Source organism: Culex pipiens, chromosome 1 (assembly GCF_016801865.2).
Source record: "Culex pipiens pallens isolate TS chromosome 1, TS_CPP_V2, whole genome shotgun sequence".
NCBI classification, from domain to species: Eukaryota; Metazoa; Arthropoda; class Insecta; order Diptera; family Culicidae; genus Culex; species Culex pipiens.
In genome coordinates this window covers 43,378,359-43,405,090 of record NC_068937.1, presented here as the reverse complement: position 1 = coordinate 43,405,090, position 26,732 = coordinate 43,378,359, and the positions used below count along the sequence as shown (strand labels likewise).

The following is a 26,732-nucleotide window of genomic DNA, read 5'->3' as shown; positions in this document are numbered from 1 at the left end:
CTAGTTGCTTGTCTCAACTAGTTGCTTGCCTAAACTAGTTGCTAGTTGCTTGTCTCAACTGGTTGCTTGTCTCAACTGGTTGCTTGTCTAAACTGGTTGCTTGTCTCAACTAGTTGCTTGTCTCATCTAGTTGCTTGTCTCAACTAGTTGCTTGCCTAAACTAGTTGCTTGTCTCAACTAGTTGCTTGTCTCAGCTAGTTGCTTGTCTCAGCTAGTTGCTTATCTCAGCTAGTTGCTTGTCTCAACTAGTTTCTTGTCCCAACTAGTTGCTTGTCTCAACTGGTTGCTTGTCTCAACTGGTTGCTTGTCTCAACTGGTTGCTTGTCTCAACTAGTTGCTTGTCTCAGCTAGTTGCTTGTCTCAGCTAGTTGCTTATCTCAGCTAGTTGCTTGTCTCAACTGGTTGCTTGTCTCAACTAGTTGCTTGTCTCAACTAGTTGATTGTCCCAACTGGTTGCTTGTCTCAACTAGTTGCTTGTCTCAACTAGTTACCTGTCTCAACTAGTTGCTTGTCTCAACTGGTTGCTTGTCTCAACTAGTTGCTTGTCTCAGCTAGTTGCTTGTCTCAGCTAGTTGCTTATCTCAGCTAGTTGCTTGTCTCAACTAGTTGCTTGTCTCAACTAGTTGATTGTCCCAACTGGTTGCTTGTCTCAACTAGTTGCTTGTCTCAACTAGTTACCTGTTTCAACTGGTTGCTTGTCTCAACTGGTTGCTTGTCTCAACATGTTGGTTGTCTCAACATGTTGCTCGTCTCAACTGGTTGCTTGTCTCAACTAGTTTCTTGTCTCAACTAGTTTCTTGTCTCAACTGGTTGCTTGTCTCAACATGTTGTTTGTCTCAACATTTTGCTTGTCTCAGTCTCCAAGTCTCGTCACAGTCTACCCTACGTTTCCAATATCGACGAGCATCCGAAACCGGTAAGATGGTGTTTATTATTGCATCAATTTGCATCCCTTTACCAAAACTACCCCTTTTCCCCGATCAGCAATACATTGCAGCCTTCCCTGGTCTCACCCAAGACCCAGACACTCTCTCTCCCTCTGCTATTGACTTTTGACTGCGTTGTCTATCGGTTATACCCAGGTCGTCGTCGTCGTCTGGTTGATGGTTATCAGTTGATGCCGGTATTCTCCGGAACGTCAACCTCCTAAACTTCATCGTGTGGTGTGATTCTTGGAGTAGATTCCACACACACCAATGCGTCGACTTCCGGAGGACGCTCCGGGGTAGGTGTGTCATTTATACCGCCGCCACCTTCCTCTTCACAATCTCCGCAACAGTGGGATCTGCCGAAGTGAAGATTAGATCAGTAATTAACAACTGGTTATTGGAATAATTAAAACGCACGTTGCTGGTGAACTTTCCCGGCTCGGTTGGTTGTTGGTGCCTTAAGGCGGTCTATTCTATACAGGGTATGGTTTTTGGCACGGCAATTAAGTCTGATTGACGGGACTGATTTTGCGGGGTTGGAGGAGAAGCTCTGGTTGAGTGGCAGTTTGAAGCGGTTGAAGATTGAGATGGCTGTTTGAAGTTACAAGATGAACGTCTGGAGAAGTTTGATTTGGTGCAACAGGTGTCAGATTACTGGATTTGGTCAGTTCAAAATGTCTAGTTTTGGTTCTTTCAGAATTTTTCATTGTTCAACCTGTCTCAACTTGGTCAGTAAATTTGTCTCAATAGTCTCAAGTGTCTCAATGGTAACTAGACTTGTCTTAATTGTCTCATGTTTCTCAACGGTCCATAGACTTATCTCAAAATTTTTTTTTGGATCTCGAAATGTTTTATTTTTTGTCTCGATTGTCCTAAGTATCTTAAATATCCCAAGTGTCTTAATGTCTCAAGTGTCTCAATAGTCAATTGACTTGACTAAATAGAGTCATGTTTCTCTACGTTCAATTAACTTGTCCTGAACTTCTAGAGTGTTTTAAGGGTCAATTGAACTGTCTCAAATGTCTCAAGTGTCTCAAAGGTTACAATACATGTCTCATTTGTCTCATGTGTCTCAAAGGTGAATAGACTTGTCTTAAATGTAACAATTGTCTCGTTGACCAATTGGCTTGTCTCAAATGCCTCAAGTTTTTCGAAGGTTAATAGACTTGTTTCAGTTGTCTCATGCGTCTAAATAGTTAATTGTCATGTCTCAAATGTCTCAAGTGTCGATGGTCAGTTGAATTGTTTTAAATGTGTCAAGTGTCTCAAAGGTTAATAGACTTGTCTCATAAGGTTGTTTATCGATAGAATTATCGTCGATAATATTATCGTCTGACAATAACGATAATGGTTATCGTTATCGTCGGGACAATAACGTTATCTATCGTTATCGTTCTATCGGTGATACTTTTATAGCCGATAATGGACGATAACTAAAAAAAAAAACTTTTGAAATCTTTCTAAAATCGATTAATTCAACCATATCAAGTTAAATTTTCATTGCTTTCACTAATAATATATTTTTGAAAATCTAGTAAGTTTCAATGTAAAAATATGAACTCAAAATTGTTCACAAAAATACCGTATTTTTTCGAAAATACTCAAATTTTCATAATTTGCAATATGGGTATCAAACGAAGCGAATTTTTGTATGCTTTTTCAATTGATTAGAGTTTTTTTTAATACTAAAATTTTCACAAATTACCGTATTTTTTTCGAAAATGCTCCAATTTTCAAAATTTGCAATGTGGATATCAAACGAAGCAAAATGTTGTATGCTGCTTCTATAATAAGAGTTTTTTTGAAAATACAATAAATTTCAGAAATTGCGGTATTTTTTCTCGAAAATACTCAAATTTTCAGAATTTGCAATATGGGTATCAAACGAAGCGAAATTTTGTATGCTTTTTCACTGTATTAGAGTTTTTTGTATTAAAAATACAAAAAAATCACAAAATACCGTAGTTATTCGAAAATACGTAAAATTTCAAAATATTCAATACGGGTATCAAACGAAGTAAAATTTTGTATGCCTTTTCAATTAATGAGAGTTTTTTTTTTGGAAAATGCTAAAATTTTCATTAATCACCGTTTTTTTTAGAAAATACTCAAATCTTCTAAATTTGTAATATAGGTATCAAAAGAAGCGAAATTTTGTATGCTTTTCACTTAAGGCCGTTGCAAAATTGTTCACAAAATACCGTATTTTTCTAAAATACTCAAATTTTCATAATTTGCAATATGGGTATCAAACGAAGCGAATTTTTGTATACTTTTTCAATTGATTAGAGTTTTTTTAATACTAAATTTTTCACAAATTACCGTATTTTTTTCGAAAATGCTCCAATTTTCAAAATCTGCAACATGGATGTCAAACCAAGCGAAAAGTTGTATGCTGTTTCTATAATTAGAGTTTTTTTTTGAAAATACAAAAAATTTCAAAATTACCGTATTTTTTCTCGAAAACACTCAAATTGTGTATGCTTTTTCACTGTATTCGATTTTTTTTATTAAAAATACAAAAAAAGCACAAAATACCGTAGTTGTTCGAAAATACGTAAAATTTCAAAATATTCAATACGGGTATCAAACGAAGCATAATTTTATATGCCTTTTCAATGAATGAGAGTTTTTTTTTTTGAAAATGCTAAAATTTTCATTAATCACCGTTTTTTTTAGAAAATACTCAAATCTTCTAAATTTGTAATATAGGTATCAAAAGAAGCAAAATTTTTTATGCTTTTTCACTTAAGGCCGTTGCAAATATTTTTCAAAGTTTATGTCACCCCCCCTTCAAAATCGGTTCGAAAAATCAGGGGGCAAAAAAATATTTTTTTCAAAAAACTTAAAATTTTTAAAGGAAATATAAGTCTAACCAACTGAAAACAATTAGAAATGCATTTTTCTGTGTTTAAAATCATATTTAGCATGTCTGGGATCGATCAAAAATATTTTAAATTTTTGTGGAATTCCAATGTACAGCACCACAAAAAGTTTTTTTTTCGGCGAAAAAAAAAATCTCTTCAATACTTGGATATTTTGAAAACTAATGATTGCAAAACAACAGGGCAGGTGTAAAATGCACTTTAAAATACTTTTTTCATTCAAATGTTGCGACCATGCCTTGTTATTTCAATTATTATATTTTTTTATTTTTTTGCCCCCCCTCCCCCTCGACCCCGACCAGAGTCGAGGGACATAAACTTCAAAAAATATTTGCAACGGCCTAATTAGAGTTTTTTTATTTCATAATTTTCACTAAATACCGTATTTAAAAAAATTGTAAAATTTGCAATAGGGATATCAATTGAATTAAAATTTCGTATGCTTTTTCAATTTATTATAGTTTTTTTAATACTGAAATTTTCACAATTTACTTTTTTTTCGAAAATACTCAAATTTTCAAAATATGCGATATGGGTAATTAAACGAAGCGAAATTTTGCATGCTTCTTACATACATTTAAATTGTGAACGCTTCATAATAAATTTTGCGTCTTTTAATACCCATTGCAAATTTAAAAAAACAATTGAGTTTTTTCGAAAAAATACGGCATTTTGCGAAAAAAAGCAAAAAAAACACAAAATTACGTGGACGATTTCCATACAAACAAAATCTTTTTTGTATGGAACGTGGACAATCGTCTCATATGTCTCAAGTATTTCAACGGTAGTAATAAATGTCTCAAATGTCTCGAAGGTCAGTTGAATTGTCTCAGATGTCTCAAGTGTCCCAAGTCTCTCAAAGATTAATAAACTTTGGATGATCAATTGGCTTGTCTCAAAATTTCAAGTGTTTAAAAGGTTAAAACATTTATCTTAGTTGTCTCATGTGTCCAATGGTTGATATACTTGTCTCAAATGTCTTAAAAGTTTCAAGTCTTGTCTCAAATGTCTAAGCGTCTCAATGTCTCAATGTCTCAGCGTCTGACTTGTCTCAAAAGTCTCAAGTGTCTTGTCTTAACTGTCTCAAGCGCCTCAATGGTCAATTGACTTGTCTCAAAGATTAATTAACATCTCTCAAATGTCCCAAGTGTTAGGTAAAATATCCCCTTCCAATTTCTCGAATCATGTTTACAATTTTCACAACTAAAAACCTTCTCTCTTTTCTGTCTTTTTTCCCCAGGACACAACACAAACAACAACAACTTCCGCCAGATCAACGCCAGTGTTAGTCCACTATACTAGCGGTAGTAACAATGTGTGTAGCACCCCGCCGCTCATGAATGGCTTCCCCACGTTGGTAGGTTAGTGCCTGACGGCCGTGCCTAACCGCCGAAACCACCGACCGACGACGTGCTTCTGCGGGCATGTTTTGGCGTCCATAATGCCACCGTTCAACCGAGGCGCATCCTGCTCCGTCTATGGCACCGGAACGACAACGACGACGGCGACGATAGTCAATTTAATCAAATTAACTCGGCTGACCACGGTGGTGGCGGCGACGATGGGACGTGGTTTATGAAGGTTTGATTGGCGGAAAAAGTGAGGGTGATATTTTTTTTTGGAAGTGACAAAAACAAGAATAAACTGGTGGAAATCGATACTCTGCGAAGTGGAAGGAAAAATATCAACAACAACAACAAAACAAAACAAAGAGTGCATTACACAGTAGATAAAAGTTATTAAAAGTAGTAAAATAAGAAATTGAGGCAACGTCATGGGACTGATAAGCTATTTGGTGGCGGTTGCGCTGCTTAGTCTTCTACAAATACCAGGTGAGTCCATTTGTAGAATTATTAGATAAAATATAAAAAGGTTTTCAACCTTTCCAATTTTCAACTTTTCCAACTATTTAAGTGTTCTTGATGCTTTCAATAATTTTATATTTTATCTTAAGTTGAAAACATAAATACTTGAAAAGTTGAAAACATAAATACTTGAAAAGGTTGAAAAGTTGAAAACATAAATACTTTAAAAGGTTGAAAGGTTGAAAACAAAAATATTTTAAGAGGTTGAAAAGTTGAAAACATCTATAAAGGCTGAAAAGTTTAAAACATAAATACTTTAAAATGCTGAAAAATTGAAAACATAAATACTTTAAAATGTTGAAAAGATGAAAACATAAAACCTTTAAAAGGTTGAAGAGTTGAAAAGTTGAAAATTTTAAAAGTTGAAAAGGTAAATAGTTGAAAAGTTGAAAAGTTGAAAAATTGAAAAGTTGAAAAGTTGAAAAGTTGAAAAGTTGAAAAGTTGAAAAGTTGAAAAGTTGAAAAGTTGAAAAGTTGAAAAGTTGAAAAGTTGAAAAGTTGAAAAGTTGAAAAGTTGAAAAGTTGAAAAGTTGAAAAGTTGAAAAGTTGAAAAGTTGAAAAGTTGAAAAGTTGAAAAGTTGAAAAGTTGAAAAGTTGAAAAGTTGAAAAGTTGAAAAGTTGAAAAGTTGAAAAGTTGAAAAATTGAAAACATAAATTCTTTAAAATGTTGAAAAGATGAAAACATAAAACCTTTAAAAGGTTGAAGAGTTGAAAAGTTGAAAATTTTAAAAGTTGAAAAGGTAAATAGTTGAAAAGTTGAAAAGTTGAAAAGTTGAAAAGTTGAAAAGTTGAAAAGTTGAAAAGTTGAAAAGTTGAAAAGTTGAAAAGTTGAAAAGTTGAAAAGTTGAAAAGTTGAAAAGTTGAAAAGTTGAAAAGTTGAAAAGTTGAAAAGTTGAAAAGTTGAAAAGTTGAAAAGTTGAAAAGTTGAAAAGTTGAAAAGTTGAAAAGTTGAAAAGTTGAAAAATTGAAAAGTTGAAAAGATGAAAAGTTGAAAAGTTGAAAAGTTGAAAAGTTGAAAAGTTGAAAAGTTGAAAAGTTGGAAAGTTGAAAAGTTGAAAAGTTGAAAAGTTGAAAAGTTGAAAAGTTGAAAAGTTGAAAAGTTGAAAAGTTGAAAAGTTGAAAAATTGAAAAGTTGAAAAGTTGAAAAATTGAAAAGTTGAAAAGTTGAAAAGTTGAAAAGTTGAAAAGTTGAAAAGTTGAAAAGTTGAAAAGTTGAAAAGTTGGAAAGTTGAAAAGTTGAAAAGTTGAAAAGTTGAAAAGTTGAAAAGTTGAAAAGTTGAAAAGTTGAAAAGTTGAAAAGTTGAAAAGTTGAAAAGTTGAAAAGTTGAAAAGTTGAAAAGTTGAAAAGTTGAAAAGATGAAAAGTTGAAAAGGTAAAAGGTTTAAATTTTGTCGATTTCTGACTTCTTCAGTTGAGAGCATCCAGAAAACGCTAATAAGTGTAATTTTCGGCCAACAACCATAAAAAGAACATGTAGCACACACTCACAGAAACAAGTTAGTACTAACACACATTTCCCCCCGAATAATGTGGCATAAAACGTTTCTTGCATGAACCTCTCCGGTAATGCATAAAACCTTCGTAATTGCAACCTATTTCTTCGATTCGATAGTGACGAATCATCAGCAGTTCCTAGTTCAAGCAGGCAATTTCTAGAATACAATTATTGTAGTACTCCTATTTAGTCGCCAACATTTATAGGCCATTTCCAAATGTTACGTCAGCTGCTGCCGGTGCAATCTTGCAGGAACATCTTCTTCCGCTCGGTTCAGTCGATGATGGCAACACTGCCGTTAAGTTCAGCAGCCTCAGAAGGGGGAGGGAATGTTAGCAATAAACTAAGTCCTGCCGGTCTCCCGGTGTTGGTAGTCTATAAAGATGACTACCAGCGCGCGATAAAATGAGCATCTTCACAATGTCTTCTTCTTCTTTTTGTTGGTTCGCGGGTGGGAAGAAATGGCAAACATAAAATTTGTAGAGTGTGGATAGGCAGCAAGTATGCTGCTGTGAGGGGGAGGGAAGCATATTAACTCAAATGGAATATTGAGTGAGACAACACCAGCGGAAAACATCAACGTAAATTGCCTGGTGACCGAGTCGTTCGACGCTGGTCGTCGCGAAGGAATCGATGATGAGTGCAGCGGCCGTCGAGTCCCCGCAGACAAGATTAAGCCATTTAGGAAATTTGTTCAGGTACTAGGCCTTTGTGACAGAGCTGTTTCAAGGCATTGACTTTAAGTGAATAAAGAAACATCAGGAAAATAATTCTGAAGACCTACCAGGCCTTAGGATTTTGAGTAACAGAATAAAAATCTAAATTTAAGAATGACAAAACTTCAAAAAGGGCTCCGTTTACCCACAAAACTCCTCTGTGCCCAGGTCGTATACTTTTTACGTCCCTCACATGGCACTCGACAAAGTGACGTTCGGTTGAATAAACAAGCGTCTGCGTTGCTCTGCCAATTTCGAGCGATCTTGTCAGATTTAAAAGTGATTTAGTTATCGAACTAACTGCAAACTTAGCTAAGGACAGTACAGTGGTGTTTAAATAGTTTCGCAGTCCCAGTGGGCCACCAAAAAGGGCCCGGGCCGAAACCATCCGTGGTGTGCTCCGCAAAGGAGAATACCTAACCTAGAAGAGACAACAAACCAAAGTGTAAACAAGTGAAGAAGAACTGCAATTTTTGCCAAAGGAAGTACACAATCTCAGCCTTCTGAGTGAATTGTCCGCCAAAGAGGCGCCCTCCGAGGGAGAGGCGGTCAACATGGCTTCGAGTGGAGGGGGAATGTACGCATTCCCACCTACCCTTGACCCAAGTTGGAGCTTGAAAGGTTCATCTCGTTACGTGACAGTACAAGCACCGAACAAAGGATCTCTGGCCACTGTAAACATCTTCCTGGTTACCAAATCTATCCGGGCACGTGCCACCGTCGAGGACATCCGCAAGAACTTCAAAGCCGGAACGTACACAGTCAGAGTACCAAACGAAGCACAGGCTAAACAGCTGAAGGACAAGCTAACTGTACTTGGCGATCAAATAACAAAAGTAGAAGTTGTGGACGACGAGTTCCGAAACACATCAAGAGCAGTGATCTCATGCCGGGATCTAATTGGTGTAACGGAAGAGCAGATTGTTGAAGAACTGTCGGAACAAGGGATCAAAGCTGCACGACATCTGAAAAAAGGTGTGAATAAAGTTGAAACTGGATCGGTTGTGATAACCTTCAACAAACCCCACCCGCCGGAAAGAGTACAAGTAGCATGTCATTCGGTCGCGGTCCGTCCATACTACCCCCCACCAGCACTGTGCTACGGATGCTTTGAATATGGCCATATCAGCAAAAATTGTAGAGGTGCAAAGGCCTGTGCCAACTGCTCTGGGCCTTTCCACGGCGATAACATCGACTGCCCAAACCCAGCAAAATGTAAACACTGCGGAGAAGGCCACGCTGCAACAAATCGACAGTGCCCAAAAAGGAAAACCGAGGAGGAAATAGTGAGAATCAAAATCGACCGAAACATCCCTTACCACGAAGCGAGGAAACTCCTTGAGAGCAGGACGAACGCCGGAAACTACGCCAAAGTCGCTGCAGCCGGCTCTATGAACACGGCTGAGCAAGTGAACATTGAGGAAGAAAAAAACAAGTGGTTAAGTGAAATAAAGAAGAAGGAAGAATCGCTGAAAGTGTTAGAACTAAAATATGAACAGAAATTCGAAGAAATGCTAAAAAAGCAAAGTGAAGTGGACCAAAGTTACCTAAAACTACAGAAGTGCTTCGAAAAAAGCTCCATGCAAATCGAGTACCTGACCAAAGAGCTGGAGAACAAGCAGCACTACATCACCCTCCTGGAGCAGAAAGTGAAAACTCTCACCAGTAATAAGATGACCCCTAACGAAGAACGCCGCCCTATGCCCACCAAGCGAGATAGATCTTCGGAAGCCAAGAAAAACGACGAATTAGACTCTGACGACAGTAACCGATCCCGATCTCCAGCGCCGAAAACGCTGGCCATCGAGACAACAACGACCAGCAAGGACGATCTTATTTCTCTTTCCGAGACCATCTACGTGGAGGTTGAATCTTCCAGTTCTATGGAGTTCGACCCGAACTCCATCTCGCCAAATTCCTAATCCAGTGGAACTGCAACGGAGTGCGATCCAAACATGCAGAAATTCAACTTCTTATTAACAAACACAAACCAACTGTAATCGCACTGCAAGAAGTAAAACTACAACACCAAAACTACAGCATAAAAGGATTCAGCATCTTCTCTAAGCTGCGATCAAATCACGGCGGAGGAGTGATGCTGGCAGTAAGAGATGGAGTAGAAGCAGAACAAGTTACCCTGCAAACGACCCTAGAAGCAGTAGCAGTAAAAATTGACATCCCCGTCAAAGCCACAGTGTGTTCAATTTACATTCCACCGAACGAGGAGATCACCAGAACCGACATCGAGGACCTTCTAGAGCAGCTTCCAGGTCCAGTTATCTTGGCAGGGGATTTGAACGCAAAAAACGAACTCTGGAGCAATGACGACGACGCACGCGGGCGCACTTTGGCCAGCACCTTCGAAGAAATGAACCTGGTTGTGTTAAATGACGGAGCTGACACTTACCAACCTCATCAAGCCTGCCAAAGCCCTTCTACGCCAGATATCACAGCATGCAGTGCACCATTAGCCAGCCGACTAAACTGGAAGCTCGCCGAAGACGTGCACAGCAGTGACCATTTTCCAATACTTGTCGGTTTCTCAGGAGTGTCTGTCCCTGAAAAAAGAAGACAAAGTTGGATAATACCCTCGGCCGACTGGAACAAGTTCGAACTGGACGTATACAACAACATCAATCCAGAGCAGCAGTATACCATAGAAGAACTGACAGCAGTAATCATCAGCGCCGCCGAGGCCTCAATCCCAAAAACCAAAGAGGACATCCACCCCCGCTCCGTCCCGTGGTGGAACGAACGTGTAGCTGAGGCCGTCAAGCAAAGAAGACGTGCCCTACGTCAGCTCCAGAGCGTAAGGAAGCAAAGGCGCGTAAATGAAACTCTCATTCAAGCAGCACATGAAGAGTTTAAGCAGGCGAGGATGAAGGCAAGAAAAGTGATCGAAGAAGAGAAGTCTCGTTCGTGGCAAGAATATGTATCAACAATCAATGAAGACACGCCCCCATCGGAAATGTGGCGAAAAATTCGTTCAATATCGGGCAAAAGATCGTCCACTCGCACCTGGTCAGTCAAAGTCGGAGACCGACAAACATCCGACTCAAAAGAAATCGCAGAACATCTAGCAGAGTTCTTCGAACAAAGCTCGTCCGACTCGTCGTATCCTGATGACTTCCGTACCCGAAAAACCAGAGTCGAAAGGCGGCCGTTCTCATTTCCGGGAGATCGAGGTGCAAATTACTTACAAACATTCTCAAAGGACGAGCTACTAACTCAGCTGAACGACCTCTCTGGATCTTCTCCTGGACCCGATGGAGTGCACAACACAATGCTACAGCATCTGCCAGCAATCGGAAAGGATAAGCTTCTCGACGCTTATAACTCAATCTGGACGAGTAATACTTTCCCTGCCACGTGGAAGGAAACTATACTGGTGCCAATCCCAAAGCCCGGAAAAAATCCGAACATCCCTGGAAATCTCCGCCCGATTCACCTCTCTAGCTGCGTCCTGAAACTCTTCGAGCGAATGATAAATCGGAGGTTGATGGATACGCTAGAAGAGCGAAACGTCTTCGGCCAGCACCAGGCTGCGTTCCGAAAGGGAAGGCAGACATTGGACACGCTGGCAAGTATAGAAAGTTACGGCAAGAACGCGATCGCAACGAAAAAACACGCAGAATTTCTCTTTCTGGACATTGAAAAGGCGTATGATCGAACATGGCGTCGGCTCATCCTCGAAGGACTCGCTAAAGCTCGAATTGGCGGACACATGGCAAGTTTCTGTTCGAGATTCCTCGAAGACAGACGTTTCCGTGTGCACTTCAACGGTGAAGTATCTTCATTGAAGGTGCTTTAGAATGGCGTACCCCAAGGTTCAGTACTAGCCGTAACATTTTTCCTGCTTGCCATCGACAGCATTAGACAGTACATCGACAGAGACGTCTTCCTGGAACTGTTCGCCGACGACATCACGTTGGGAGTCTCGGATGTGAACGTACGTCGAGCTCGGCAAAAACTACAAACTGTAGTCAACGCGATCGCCCGTTGGAGTAAAGAAACTGGCTTCAAGGTAGCAATCTCCAAAACAGCTGCGATGCACGTGTGCTTCAAACGATTCCACGCGAAGAAACAACCAACCCTTAAGCTAGAGAACCAAGAAGTTGAGTTTGTTGGATCCCACAAAGTACTTGGCGTATGGCTAGACTACCGTTTATCGTTCAAAAGGCATCTAGCCAAAACGAAGGCTGAATGCAGGAGAGGCCTAAATCTAATGAGATGTCTTGGAAAAACAAAGTTCGGAGCTGACCGTGTCACCATGATTCACCTGATTCGAGCCACCCTTCTACCAAAACTTTTGTACGGTATTCCAATCACCAGCGGCGCCGGAGAGAGCGAGTACATGAAACTCGCACCAGTCTACCACGAAGCCATCCGTCTCGCAACTGGAGCCTACCGATCTAGCCCAATAGACAGCATCCTAGCTGACTCTGGGCTGCTACCTTTCAACTTCCTGGTTGATGAACATCTGATTCTCTACTCAACTCGTCAACTCGCTAGAAACAGGATTAACAGAAACTACCCGGTGGCCCTGCGGGCCAGGACCACCGCCACCAAGCTGAACGTCAACATGTCACAAGTCATCGTCGCTGACGCCCCGGCTCCAAACGACTGGGTCTTGAAGCGCGGTACCTGCAGAGCTGACCGTTTTGGATGTGAACCACCCGCGGTTCAACGAGCAGTGTTTCGCCAAACTGTCGGAGAGCTGTATCCGAACCACGCACAAATCTTCACTGACGGATCGTTGAACGAGACTGGCGGGGTAGGCTGCGGTGTCTACAGTTCGTCAACATCCAGAAGTATAACACTGCCTTCGCAACTGACTATATTCTCCGCTGAAGCCTACGCAATCCTGGAAGCCATCGAACTCGCCAAACGCAACCCGCATCAAACCGTTATATTCAGCGACAGTAAGAGCGTCATATCAGCAGTTAAGGGGAACAAAACGCATCACCCGTGGGTTGTCAAAATCCGTCGAGAACTCGCTAGGCTTCGTGACTCTGTCGAACTTTGCTGGGTCCCAGCACACTGTGATATTGACGGTAATGAAAAAGCGGACGAGCTAGCAAAGACCGGTGCCTCCTCGACACAAAACGCTGAACTTGAGGAAATACCATACCCGGACTTCAAGCTTTGCGTAAAACAGTTGCTGCGACAAAGATGGAATCAACTTTGGTACAGCTGCGACACAAAACTTCGCAGAATCAAAGAAAGCAGTACGGAATGGCTGTCCTCCAGAACACTAACCCGTCGAGACTCTAGAGCTATCACCAGACTACGTATTGGCCATACGCACCTCACCCATGGACATCTGATGGCAAACTGCGATCCAGAACCCTGTGAGACTTGTGGAGAAACAACTACAGTTCAACACATCCTAGTAGACTGCCGAAAGTTCGAACACCAAAGAGAAGAAAGTGGCATCGCAAACTCACTCTACGTCGCCCTAGGAGACAATCTCGACGAGATCGGAAAAACCCTGGAGTTTTTAAGGATATCAAATTTGTACTGCTCAATTTAACGCAAACCTCACTTCGGACCCGAATGACTCTTGAGTTAAGTGGTCCTTAAACGCAAATAAATAAATAAAAAAAACGTCCCTCACATTTTGCTGTCTTGCCCGTCATCCTGACGACTGCAAATAAATCCATTTCCCTCAAGCGGAGGCAGGATCTCCGGCTGAACGTCACAAAACTAGTGCGCGTGTGGGCTCTTGATGAAGCGAGCGCAAAATGTCCACTCACAAAAAAGAAAAGCTCGCGAACGATGACACTTTGTGGCATTATTTTGTGCCCGGATTTGTGGCAATCATTGCTGACAGCCGGCCGGGCAAGCTTGGATCAGCAGCTCGCGAGCCAAATGAAATAACAAACACACACTCACTTGAAATGCAATGTGACGTTGAGCCCCGACCTGGCCGGCATTGTCGGTTTTTGCGTGTGACCTTAGTGAGGAGAGGGAATGTTGTGAGGGCAGTGTTGCCAGTTAATTGTTTGTTTGTAGCAATTAATGTTTCACATTATTAGTCTATAAATGGACTTTATAACTATGAAATTCAAATTCTGGAATAGGAGTCTAAGTAAAAACCACATTTTAAAAGAATACACTTGTTCTAAGCAGTGAATAGCCAAAAAGTTTAAAATTGCAACATCAACAACAACACACTTGTTCTTTAGACCAGAAATGGCAAAAAACCACCGCGAAGCCCTCGTTGGATTTATTACCTTCCAGTTACAGAATTCACTATAATGATGTGCAATTGTAGATTTTGTACAAACGAACAATTTTGTAGAACATTGTTTTGTTCCAAAGTGAATTCTGTTGACACTAGAGCGTAAACAATGTCAAAAAATGTGCTCTAAAGTCAACAGCATTCAGTTTAGAAAAGAAAAAAAAAAACAAATGTTCTACAAATTTGTTCATTGGGTAATTCTCCACCAACTCACACGAAATCGGAAAAAGTTGCCCCGACCCCTCTTCGATTTTCGTGAAACTTTGCTCTAAGGGGTAATTTTGGTCCCTGATCACGAATCCGAGGTCCATTTTTTTGAGATCTCATGACGGTGGAGCAATACGACCCCTTTCATTTTTCTGGTTTTTTACTAAGGCAAGTTTTTCAGTGATTTATAGCTCGCAACCGTGAAGAGATAGAAATTTGGTGTCAAAGGAACTTTTGTGTGTAATTAGACAACCGATTTGATGGCGTACTAAAAATTCCGAAAAAAAACGTATTTTTCATCAAAAAAAGTTAAAAAATTGCTGCCATTTCCCGTTACTCAAATGTCAAACATCGTGAGACATGTCATGTTATGGGAAATTAAAGTACTTTTCGAATCTGAAATAACCCAGAAGGGCATTTTTTCATTTAGTACAAAATTTTTCATTTTAAAATTACGTGTTTTTTCTAACTTTGCAGGGTTACATTTTAGAGTGTAACAATGTTCTACAAAGTTGTAGAACAGACAAAAACAAAAAAATTGATATATAGACATTGCATGTATATTTCACGAGTTATCAGAATTTTACAAAAAAGTTTTTTGAAAAAGTTATGATTTTAACCATTTTTGACCAGTTTATCGAGTTTTTGACCCCTAAAACTCAATCGTGTGCTTTTGAAAGTATTTTTTCGGAATGTTCAGCTAATTTTGCATAAGAATGACCCCTTGGACGATTGTTGTGGCTTGTGCACTGCTTGTATGTGGGGATTTTTCGAAAATAAAAAAACAAACCGGATACACTCACTCATCACAAAAATATTTTTTTTGAAAAAAAAATCTGATTCTCGCAATGCACGAGTCACAACAATCGTCCAAGGGGTCATTCTTATGCAAAATTAGCTGAACTTTCCGAAAAAAATACTTTCAAAAGCACACGATTGAGTTTTTGGGGTCAAAAATTCGAAAAACTGGTAAAAAATGGTCAAAATCATAACTTTTTCAGAAAACTATTTTGTAAAATTCTGATAACTCGTGAAGAATACATGCAAATCCCTTATATCTATATATCAATATTTTGTTTCTGTCTGCTCTACAACTTTGTACAACATTGTTACACTCTAAAATGTAACCCTGCAAAGTTAGAAACAACGCGTAATCTTAAAATGAAAAATTTTGTTCTAAATGAAAAAATGACCCTCCTGGGTTATTTCAGATTCGAAAAGAACAATAAATTTCCCATAAAATGACATGTCTCACGATTTTTGACAATTAAGTAACGGGAAATGGCAGTGATTTTAAAACTATTTTTTATTTTATTTGTTTTGATGAAAGATACGTTTTTTCGGAATTTTGAGTACGCCATCAAATCGGGCGTCTAATTTTACACAAAAGTTCCTTTGATACCAAATTTCTATCTCTTCACGGTTGCGAGCTATAAATCACTGAAAAACGTGTCTTAGTGAAAAACCAGAAAAATGAAAGGGGTCGTACCGCTCCACCGTCACGAGATATCGAAAAATGGACCTCGTATTCGTGATCAGGAACCAAAACTACCCCTTAGAGCAAAGTTTCACGAAAATCGAAGAGGGGTCGGGGAAACTGCTGTGTGAGTTGGCGGAGAATGATCCCATTAGTAAATTATCTACAAGTGCTCCATTATCACATAATCATAGTAAATGCCTTAACTGGAAGGAAATAAATTAAAAAAGCTTTAGGAGCTTTGGATTATTAAATGTTCAACACACAATGGCATGATAGTAAACATAAGTTGACTCTTGGTTGCGATAGGCTTTTAACTTGTTTCAATACATATTCAAAATCTATTGAATAATTTAGCTTTAAAATGCTTTTTGAATTGTCAAAATTGTCGTGATCGGGGACTTTCTTTTGTAATAAAAACACAGATATTTTGCAATTAACAAACAACACGTCTTATTTCACAGAAATTAACCACAAAACTGATTTGACAATCTTCATTCTCTCTTTCGCCGGCCGCGCGCATCTCGTTGTTTTCTCGCTCGTTGTTCTCTCTCGCAGCTCGCTAGCGCGCTCTCGCACTCAATCCACAATCAGCTAACAAGGCAATATTCATGAAGGTGCGCACTTCTTGTTGCGCTCTTAACTCTTATTTATAAATTATATCAATCTTATAATAAATACTCATTTAATAATTTATTACATATTCAATCCTGCAACCCATAATCCCTACATTCTCCCTCTTTTCTACTCTCAAGATGACGAATATCAATCATAATTCCTAACAGAAAAATTGCATGAATGCTAAATCAATCAATGTTTTTTTTTTAAATTTCCTAAAAGATTTTCGTCGGGTTCCTCGACTTTGTTTTCATGCTGATCTAAATACGAAAGCGCAGTCTTCGAAATGTTTCATCTATGTTGTCCAAGAGACTGACATCCGATCGCAGGAGTTGTAGAAAATGGAAAGCGCTGATGAGGTTGAAAATTTAAAACACCTGAAAATATAAGAAAAAGAAAAAACGAAGAGAAAAACAAAAACCACAAATATTTCTCAAATAAACGAAGGTTTATCAATTTTTTATGCAATATGAGATTAGTGATTGTTTACCTGATTTTCTTTAAATTTTATGTAATTTAAAATTAAAAAGCAAATTTTACAAACATTGCTGAAACAACACAACACGATTTAAAAAAAAATTATAATTCAAATTCAAAAGCAATTTTTATTTTTTTAAACATTTCGAATTAAATGGAATCATATTATTTTTATTTATTATCATTTTGTGAATATGAAATATAAAACAATGTGTTCTAAATTCAAAAATCTATTATGTTGCTGACTTAAATAGCAAATGGAGCATAATCCTGGCGTTTTTAAAGTTTTAAATTTATGTGTACCATAAAAAACAAAGAATAAACATTTCTAAAAATATATACAATGTGGTAATTTATTTAACTTACTTAAAAAAAATCTGAAACAAAAACTATGACAGGCACAGATATTGTTTTTACTCAAATTTACACTTTGAATTTATGTGCGCCCGCCACGTAGTCCAAACCGATCTATGGATTAAGAGCCCAAGCCCAGTGCCACGTCCGATTGATCCACCAGACGGGACTTGAAGGTAAACATAAACTGATTTTAATATTTTAATATTTCAATCAAAACAACAACAATCAAATCTAAAGCAAAAAATGTGATTGTACAAAAATAATCAAATTTCAAGCAAATTATTTGCCTTCAAATTCCACCATAAACTTAGAATAAAACATTGGATTTCAATCATCAAAACGAAAAGCCAAACTTACTACTTCAAAACAAAACATTCGTTCCCAATATCACAACAACAAGCAAATCTTTCATTAAATTCAAGACCGTCAATTATCGCAGACAGTTTTATGCCTTTTATCAATTTCAAATAACAAGTTCAAGCAAAAATCTACCTGTTTCAAAACACAGGCAAAACAACAAAGCGAAACTTTGGACCTGCATCCTGGCAGGTAAACAAAACTGTTGGATTTCACAACACAAAAATTCAAGCAAAACAAATGATCTTTCATAAATCAAAAGGTTCGACTTACTGGACTGTGCCATTGTCGTGATCGGGGACTTTCTTTTATAATAAAAACACAGATATTTTGCAATTAACAAACAACACGTCTTATTCCACAGAAATTAACCACAAAACTGATTTGACAATCTTCATTCTCTCTTTCGCCGGCCGCGCGCATCTCGTTGTTTTCTCGCTCGTTGTTCTCTCTCGCAGCTCGCTAGCGCGCTCTCGCACTCAATCCACAATCAACTAACAAGGCAATATTCATGAAGGTGCGCACTTCTTGTTGCGCTCTTAACTCTTATTTATAAATTATATCAATCTTATAATAAATACTCATTTAATAATTTATTACATATTCAATCCTGCAACCCATAATCCCTACAAAAATCAGTTAAATTTTCGCAATTTTATGGACTTTTAAATTTTGTCAAAAATTTACCTGTCTCGATCATTTTGTCCAATCCCTGTACTGCCCCAGATTGCATAAATGTCCCATATGCATTTTCATCGTTTTTTGAGTTATTGATGCAGTTTGGTTCAAAATCGTGTGTTCCCCCCGTGGTTTGTCACTTTTTACACGGTGCTAACGTACACTATCAAAACAAACGTTTGGTAGTGTGTGTGAACTCCGTATAAAAGGGGTGTTAAACAAAAAAGTGACCCCGTTCGTTTGACAACAGTTGGTATAAACCATCGGGGTATGAGTGTACTTTGTTCTAGAATTCAGGAGGAAATCCAGGTTTTTCGCGAAAACTTAACACGTAGCCTTATGTGTGGGACAATTTTCAAATTATTCAGCATGGTTGAGGCGCGAATGACCAAGAAGGTTAAAGCTGCCAGAAATAAATGAATTAACAACAACAATGGTTGAGTCCGTGAGTCGAGTGACAGAAATAGCTTTGAAATTTAAAAATCAAGCTCAGCATTATTATATCTGAGATCTTTGAATAAAAAAAGTGTGTCTTTGGAAAAAAAAGAGATTTCACTCGAAAAAAAGGCGTATCATTTTTGTATCGACAGTTGCCAAAATTGTATGAGTAAACCAAAATGAAGTTTTTGGTCATAGGGAAGGCCCCCCAAAAGTTTGAGCCAAATTAAAAAATATAAATAAACTCCATTTTCGGTTTTGGTGGCGAATTGCTCTTCTATCTCCGGTACCAGATTTGGTTCCATTTTAAAATCTAGCGTAAAAAGTCCGTTCAGTCCCCTAAAACATGAAAAAATTCTAAAATTTAAAATTACTTATTTTGAGAGTTGTACTTCTAGTGGTAAAAAGTCAATTTAAAAGTCGGGAACCTTTTTTACGTGTACCTTTTGTCTGAATTGTCCTGAATTAATTCTTAAGGTACAGATTATCGAATATTCACAAGCCCCAGTTAAAAAAATGTATTTAGTCTTATACTGCCCACCATTGAAAAAACGGCTAATATCCACTTTTGGCAAAATCGAGATATTAGCACCAGGTTGTAGAGGATGTTCCAACGAATCTTCTGAAGCTTGAATTTCACTAAAATAGTGTTTAGTTTTTGTTGCCGATGCGAAAAACCAAACGGCTAATATCCCAATCCCCTTTGAAATTGCCGTGGCGAAGATTTGGTGACAAACACATAAACGAGTTTTTCTCGGAATACTTGATTTGGCATAATAGCCAAATTTTCAAATATGGGCAGTATATGGAAAACTAATGATACAATATGGCTTATTTTTGCACAGGGAATGCACAATTTCGTCTAATAAAAAAACACAAGATAAATCGATTTGCGAAAATGTTACAAATCACCCCAGCAGCATTTTTTTTTTCAATGAACAAAAGTATTAAATATATAAATTTCAACTATATGGCAACACTGCCCTCGAAACCAAACTACAAATGGTCAGCACGTGCCCTCCCGCGGCGTAGATTTTCCAACTTTTCCTGCATTCCTGTGCAGCAGCATCCGCAGCAAAAAAATTGAAAGCAACTAAACTATAAGGTCGTGTGACACGTGATCCTTGCACCGCAGTCCACTGAACTTTAGGTCTGTGATAGGTTTTAGGTATCTTGTTTTTGTTGTTGGTGACCAGAATGAAAGATATACTAAAATTAGGACGCCTCAACGCTGTGATTTTCGAGGGACGTGCCAGCGTGACTTGTCGCGTGTTTGCTTTTGGGATTGTAGGTTATGTTATCAGCTGTGGCAGTGACGGAAATAAGTGCATTGAAGACTGATTAAACCAAGGGTTAGCGCATGATTACGAGCAAATAATGTTGGCAGAGCGTCAACCAAACGTAAAGCAAACATAGCCTTCATAACTTTCTCAGCTTTCACTGCAAATTCACCTTTTCTCAATTGTTAAAACGGACATAAAACGGCCACTCAGCTCTTCCTTTTCCATCCAATCAACTCTCTACACTGGGTAGGATGTAAGGGTTCTGAATGAAAGAGTCGATCTACGTTAGGGAATATCTTGGACTGGATTTCGTTTCCTTTCCTGCAGATCCTCAGCCCAAACGATGAATTGCTCGAGTCAACAATGGGTACAGCTGCTGATGCGATTGCAGTTTATAACAATCAGGACCGTTTCTTGCCCCTCCCCGGACTGACTGACTGTGCTCCTTCCTGACCGGTTCCGGCTCGGATAAAGAGCATTATTCGATTACCTTCTGCAGCCAATCTCCGACGACGAGACGTTTGCTCTCCCTCCTCCAGTTGATACTGATATTGCACTTTTACGGGAAATTGCCAAGTGATTCGAACTTTGGGAGAGTTCCATTTCCGGGCTGACCTCCTTAAAATAAAAAAAGGGAAGTCGGAATGGCAAACAAAATTTACGATTTTGTTTGAGCAGACTGAATAAATGTGACTGCTTCGAATTGTTTGAACTTTTATGTTAAAGAAAATCGTTCCAACTGAATAAATACTTACACTAATCCACTCAAATTATCGCTCGAATTAGTCCGGAATTGCAGGGTAAAACCATCAGCGCCATGGCACACTTCTCGCTCATTAGCATGTTGGCTCGGGTTCCGGGAGGTTTTCCTCCGGAAAACAGATCTGCACTTAATTGCCCTTCTGTCCGCCGGTTTTTGCGGCCCCGCGGCTGCCACGAGGACAATTTTCCACACAATTTACCTCATTATCACCCCCTTTTGGCTCCGGGGTTGCCACGGGCAGTGGAAAAGGGTTGGTGGTCTTAAATTTGACAATTGATTTAAATTTATTTTGTATTGATTTAAAATAAAATATTTCATAAGCAAAAAGGAGATGATTTTTGTAATATTTCATAAAAAGGAATAAACAAATTTCATTTTTCAATGAGTTTAGTCAAATTTTAATAGATATTGTTCAAACATAGCCTCCCCAACCCTACATTTGGGTATTGACACAAAAAAAATCTCTTAGCTGGGTGCAACTGTTTGTTCTTAATTACTACTAAAGTGCCCGCGGAAAGAGAGCGGGCCTTTTTTTAGGGCAGCTCCATGCTGCAGCCAAGTGCAGGTCGGGCCTGCAGCCAAAAGATGGCACCACGACCCCCCTAAGTCAGCAGTCATTAAGAACTGCAACGACGACAAATAGACTACAGCAGCATCTTGAACTGTGTCTTCAGGTGGACCGCGGTAATTGTTCTGGGTTTAATTGCTCTGGTCATTATCTGCTAATCTGATTTTAAGCTGGAGAAAGGTTGAAGTGCTTTTTTGCAAGATTGTAATAATAAGGCTTATCACAATCCAAATAAAACATTTAAAAATCCCAAAGGGTGTTCTCTGAGTCGTCCAAATCCACTTTTTCCGACATAAACTTTCACTCGAATCTTTTCCATCTTGAAATCGCATGTTCAACCCGGACGACACATTTGGGAATTTCCCCTTAACCAACGCTGTCCCAGCGTGTAACGTGCATGTCCCTTTGTCCCGACCCCTCGGGCGATGTCCCGTACGTGGTCCTTCTTTTCCAGTAGTGACAACAACGGCAAACAAAAAAAGAACATCGCAGCTTGAACACACTACAAGACAGCTCGGAAAGTCCCACGCGGGATTTTACATAGTTTGTGCGGGGAGGGAAAAAAAGAGGTGGGACTGAACTTGAAATGTGCAGGCACCTCCACGGGGAGACATTGTCCAGGATCAGCGACGGGATATTTGCATTGTTGTGACACACTGAAAAGAGGTGTGGGTGAAAGGATAGTGCAGACTAACTGTTTTTTGCACGTGTTTTTGGATTTATGTGACAGTTTTTGCTGAATTATAGAAAAAAATGAGACTTATTTGAAATTGTTTTCTGTAATCTCATCAACAATTGAGATTTGTGTGAGTTTGCAACTATTTTTTTTTATTTATTCATTTATTCATTTATTCATTTATTCATTTATTCATTTATTCATTTATTCATTTATTCATTTATTCATTTATTCATTTATTCATTTATTCATTTATTCATTTATTCATTTATTCATTTATTCATTTATTCATTTATTCATTTATTCATTTATTCATTTATTCATTTATTCATTTATTCATTTATTCATTTATTCATTTATTCATTTATTCATTTATTCATTTATTCATTTATTCATTTATTCATTTATTCATTTATTCATTTATTCATTTATTCATTTATTCATTTATTCATTTATTCAATATTTGTCTAAAAATCATAACTTCGCGCCATTTCAACCGATTTGAGCTGTCTTGGACGCTTTTAGAGAAAATAGTATAGAGTTTCAAAAATCAAGCCCTGAATTTGTTTTTTTTTATCGTGCCGTTTTCGTGAGGAATTGCTGTTTATTATTTTCTAGAGTAAGTTTTAATACAAAAATTTCCAGCAACTGAAAAAAAACTGCTTCAACTTGGTCTTAAATCGGATGTTGAAAAAAAAACCTTTTGTTTAGTTGGACTTAATACACACACAAAAATAAATGCACAAATTTACTTTTTTGTGAATCCAATTGTTTTGATTTAGATAACAAATATGCAAAAATTTATTTGGCAGTGTTGCCAATTTCTCGAAAAAATTATAATTTTTTGAAAAACAAAATGCAAAATATAAGAAGTAAAACCAAATTTTTAAATCAAAAGGTTCAATAACTAATTTCAATATATTGCACAGTTTTTAAGTCACAGGCCAACTTTGAAATTACTTATATCGATTAAAAAAAATAATTGAAATTTGTTTCCATAAGAAAATTTCACAAGAAAAACGAGGATTTTCTACATCAGCAATATTGCGTCATATTTTTAAGGGACGATATTTAACGCAGCTAAAGAAATTATTGTGAAAATTTCCAATTATTTAAATAAAAATTCATTACAATTTTTCAAATCAACATTTTGTTTGGTTGAAAATATGTGTTTTTTGGACCCATTCAAATGTTTTGTTGACATTTTTTTTACGTTTTTCATAATATTTCTTTGAAAATTTATGTTCATGTAGTAAGCTTAAATTGCTTATTATTCACAATGATGAATTTAAATTTTACAATAGGGTGACAAGATAAATTAAAATTTTAGAAAATCTCAAGAGATCTGGCCCCTTAATTGATTCTTTAGGCAAAAATAAAATTATTTTTTCATGGTTCTTTTAAAGGAAACATATAAATAAACAAGTGTTGCAAAAATGATTGAAATACTTTAATTTTGCGAAAGAAGAACAAAGAAAACTTTCAAAAATGGGTTCATTTGATTAATTTATATTTTGCTTTGATAAAAATTGTATTGCAATTGTTTGTGAAAAAAATATATCTTTTGCTTTCTGATTTTTTGACTCATTTTGAGAAAAAATTCAGGTTGAAAAACTCTATAATAAAGAATTAAAAATGCTTTTTTTCAAACAAAATAACTTGTTCTAAACAAATACATTGTTAAAAAACCAATTTCAATCAAGTTTCTCAAAAAGAAAAGCTTCAATTTGGAGTAAACACATTAAAAAATGTAAGCAGTTTAAATTTAGTGTCTTATTTTGCATTTCTAGACAGCAATTCAAGTTTTTTTTTTTCATTTCACGTTTTTACGAATTGGTTAATTTTGTTATCTTGCGCCATTTCAATTAGAAATTGAAAGAAAAAAACATTTAAAAAATACAAAGGCAAAATCTAAACAATACGTTAAATTAGCAACAAAAACAAATATTTAAAAAACCATTCTCAAGATACAGATTTTTGAATATTTTACAAGCCTTTTTGTAAGAAAGGCTGAAAAAATTGTATAGAGACTTGTTTGGACGAACAAATAATGCAAAATAACAAAATTTGGTCATAGCAAAAATACAAAAAGTTTAACCCAAATTAAAAAAATGCAAAAAATATTCGTTTTCCAAAGTCTTAATGGATTGCTCTCCTTTTTATACTGGAAAATGTCAACAATTAATGGCACCGAAAAATGATATCGACTATTTTATTATTTAACTTTTCTCAAGGAAGCAAATTCCACAAATATTCTGCATTCTAGGTCAAAACAACACCTCCAAATGAACCCAGCTAAACAGGGCGTGCATTTGCCCACAGTCGTAAACATTTTTCCCGCCACATTTAGCCCCACGATGACGTTTTTGCCCGGAAAGGGATCGGCTCTTAAGAACCTGCTGCGTCCAAGGTGGTGTATCGATTTACGATAGACACGGCAGCACACCCCGTTCGAAGACGCAACACGAAGACCCATAATTTGGTCGCACTCCTAATGGGACAATCATTAAATCCGACACACCCTGGCTTTTCTGCAGGTCTTCCTGGTGTTGCCTTCCGGCCATCCTCGGAATGTCTTCGGTGGCCATTATGACGATGAGTGGGTAGGTTTGTCTTCGTTGATTAGACAGAAGCATGGTAGGAGCGGAGTTCCTTGTAGGCATCTCTGGTGACCCGTCGATCATCGGTGAAATGTTGACTCGTTGACGAGGTTGAGTAAATTGAATTTCAAGCTTTCAGAAAATTTAAACTTCCACCTTTGTTTTGATAATCATGTCTTCAAATGTCCCAAAACAGCCATTTTCATGCTTCCCAAACGACCTGGAGTCCTACCTTAACAGATCCTAACCTAGTACAAAATTTTAACCCGCGCTGCACCTGGAAAGCGGCGAAAATTGAGTGGAAAATGTACAAAGTTTTGTGTGCCAGCGTTTGCCACTTGCGAAAAGTTTTTTGTTTGCTTTTGTATTGTTTTGGCCATTGTGTTGTGCTTGTCAGCCACCACTACAAAAGCTGCAGATTAAATACCACAGACTAAGCTCCGAGACAGAGCTTTTGCTTTGGGTGACACCTTCGTAGTAACGACTCAGCAAGTTAGTGCTATCTTGCTACATAAACAAAAAGACAAAAAGACAAAAAGACAAAAAGACAAAAAGACAAAAAGACAAAAAGACAAAAAGACAAAAAGACAAAAAGACAAAAAGACAAAAAGACAAAAAGACAAAAAGACAAAAAGACAAAAAGACAAAAAGACAAAAAAACAAAAAGACAAAAAGACAAAAAGACAAAAAGACAAAAAGACAAAAAGACAAAAAGACAAAAAGACAAAAAGACAAAAAGACAAAAAGACAAAAAGACAAAAAGACAAAAAGACAAAAAGACAAAAAGACAAAAAGACAAAAAGACAAAAAGACAAAAAGACAAAAAGACAAAAAGACAAAAAGACAAAAAGACAAAAAGACAAAAAGACAAAAAGACAAAAAGACAAAAAGACAAAAAGACAAAAAGACAAAAAGACAAAAAGACAAAAAGACAAAAGACAAAAAGACAAAAATACAAAAAGACAAAAAGACAAAAAGACAAAAAGACAAAAAGACAAAAAGACAAAAAGACAAAAAGACAAAAAGACAAAAAGACAAAAAGACAAAAAGACAAAAAGACAAAAAGACAAAAAGACAAAAAGACAAAAAGACAAAAAGACAAAAAGACAAAAAGACAAAAAGACAAAAAGACAAAAAGACAAAAAGACAAAAAGACAAAAAGACAAAAAGACAAAAAGACAAAAAGACAAAAAGACAAAAAGACAAAAAGACAAAAAGACAAAAAGACAAAAAGACAAAAAGACAAAAACGACAAAAAGACAACATTTTAAACACTAAATTTACCTTATTGAGTCAAAATACCATGACAGCAACACGAGGTATGGTTCGGCCAACCAAGTTGAGGGCGCTAGCTGTCCAGAGTTGTTTAAATTCCCACCACGGTCCCCGAGGAGGCAGCGCCAGTGTGACACCAGGTGGCGTCGCAAACCGGAAGAGAAGATTTGCAGTGGAAGGACAGTTTGTTGGATTTGGCTGTTGAAAAATTTGAAAAGAACAAGTTTAACATGAAATGGACGACATTTTAAATTGAAAGTAAGGTAAGATAAGGTAAACAATTTTTTGAAAATTCCTGGTAATCTGAAGAATTTGCAACATATCAATAAATGTAACTACCAACAAAATTAGTCCATCCTTTGGCTGCCATAACATTTTTCATCGTGGGGCTGATGTTCAGTACCTGGAATATCTGAACACTCACTTTGTCGTGAAGATATTTTATTTTATTTCCTCGCAACATAGCCGCCATTCACCATCTTCCCGAAAGTCGTTGAAGTTGTTGCTTTTCGCAGTCATATCTTCGGCGGTTGTGAGCATATTTCAACAATTGCCATAAATGTGTATCATCATGAGGAACGCACCACAGCAGCCTGGCGGGGTTTGGTTGTGACACAATTTCCTGGCTTATTCATAACCGGCAATTTAGCTGTGTACGGACCGAACATTGTTGTCCTTTATGGTTTCTCACTGGTTGCATAATTCAGCTGGAAGAAAAGTGGCTTTTTGTAGCCCAGCGGAAACGTGTCTCATCGGGGGAATGACCAAAAGTGGGATACTTTAGATTTATTGGTTGCAAATTTTTAATCTTTTAACAAAAGGGA

General features: G+C 37.5%; 1 protein-coding gene and 1 pseudogene across 1 annotated transcript in view; both read left to right on the top strand.

The window, feature by feature from the left end:
* Positions 1-5,116, top strand: part of LOC120413112 (uncharacterized) — a 91,796-nt pseudogene extending 86,680 nt beyond the window's left edge.
* Positions 1-26,732, top strand: part of LOC120415097 (carbonic anhydrase-related protein 10) — a 178,088-nt gene that overhangs the window by 73,086 nt on the left and 78,270 nt on the right. The window contains exon 2 of the mRNA XM_039576554.2: positions 5,055-5,646. Within this exon, the coding sequence (XP_039432488.1) occupies positions 5,589-5,646 (58 nt within the window). The 5' untranslated portion in view covers positions 5,055-5,588. The remainder of the gene's footprint in view (positions 1-5,054; positions 5,647-26,732) is intronic.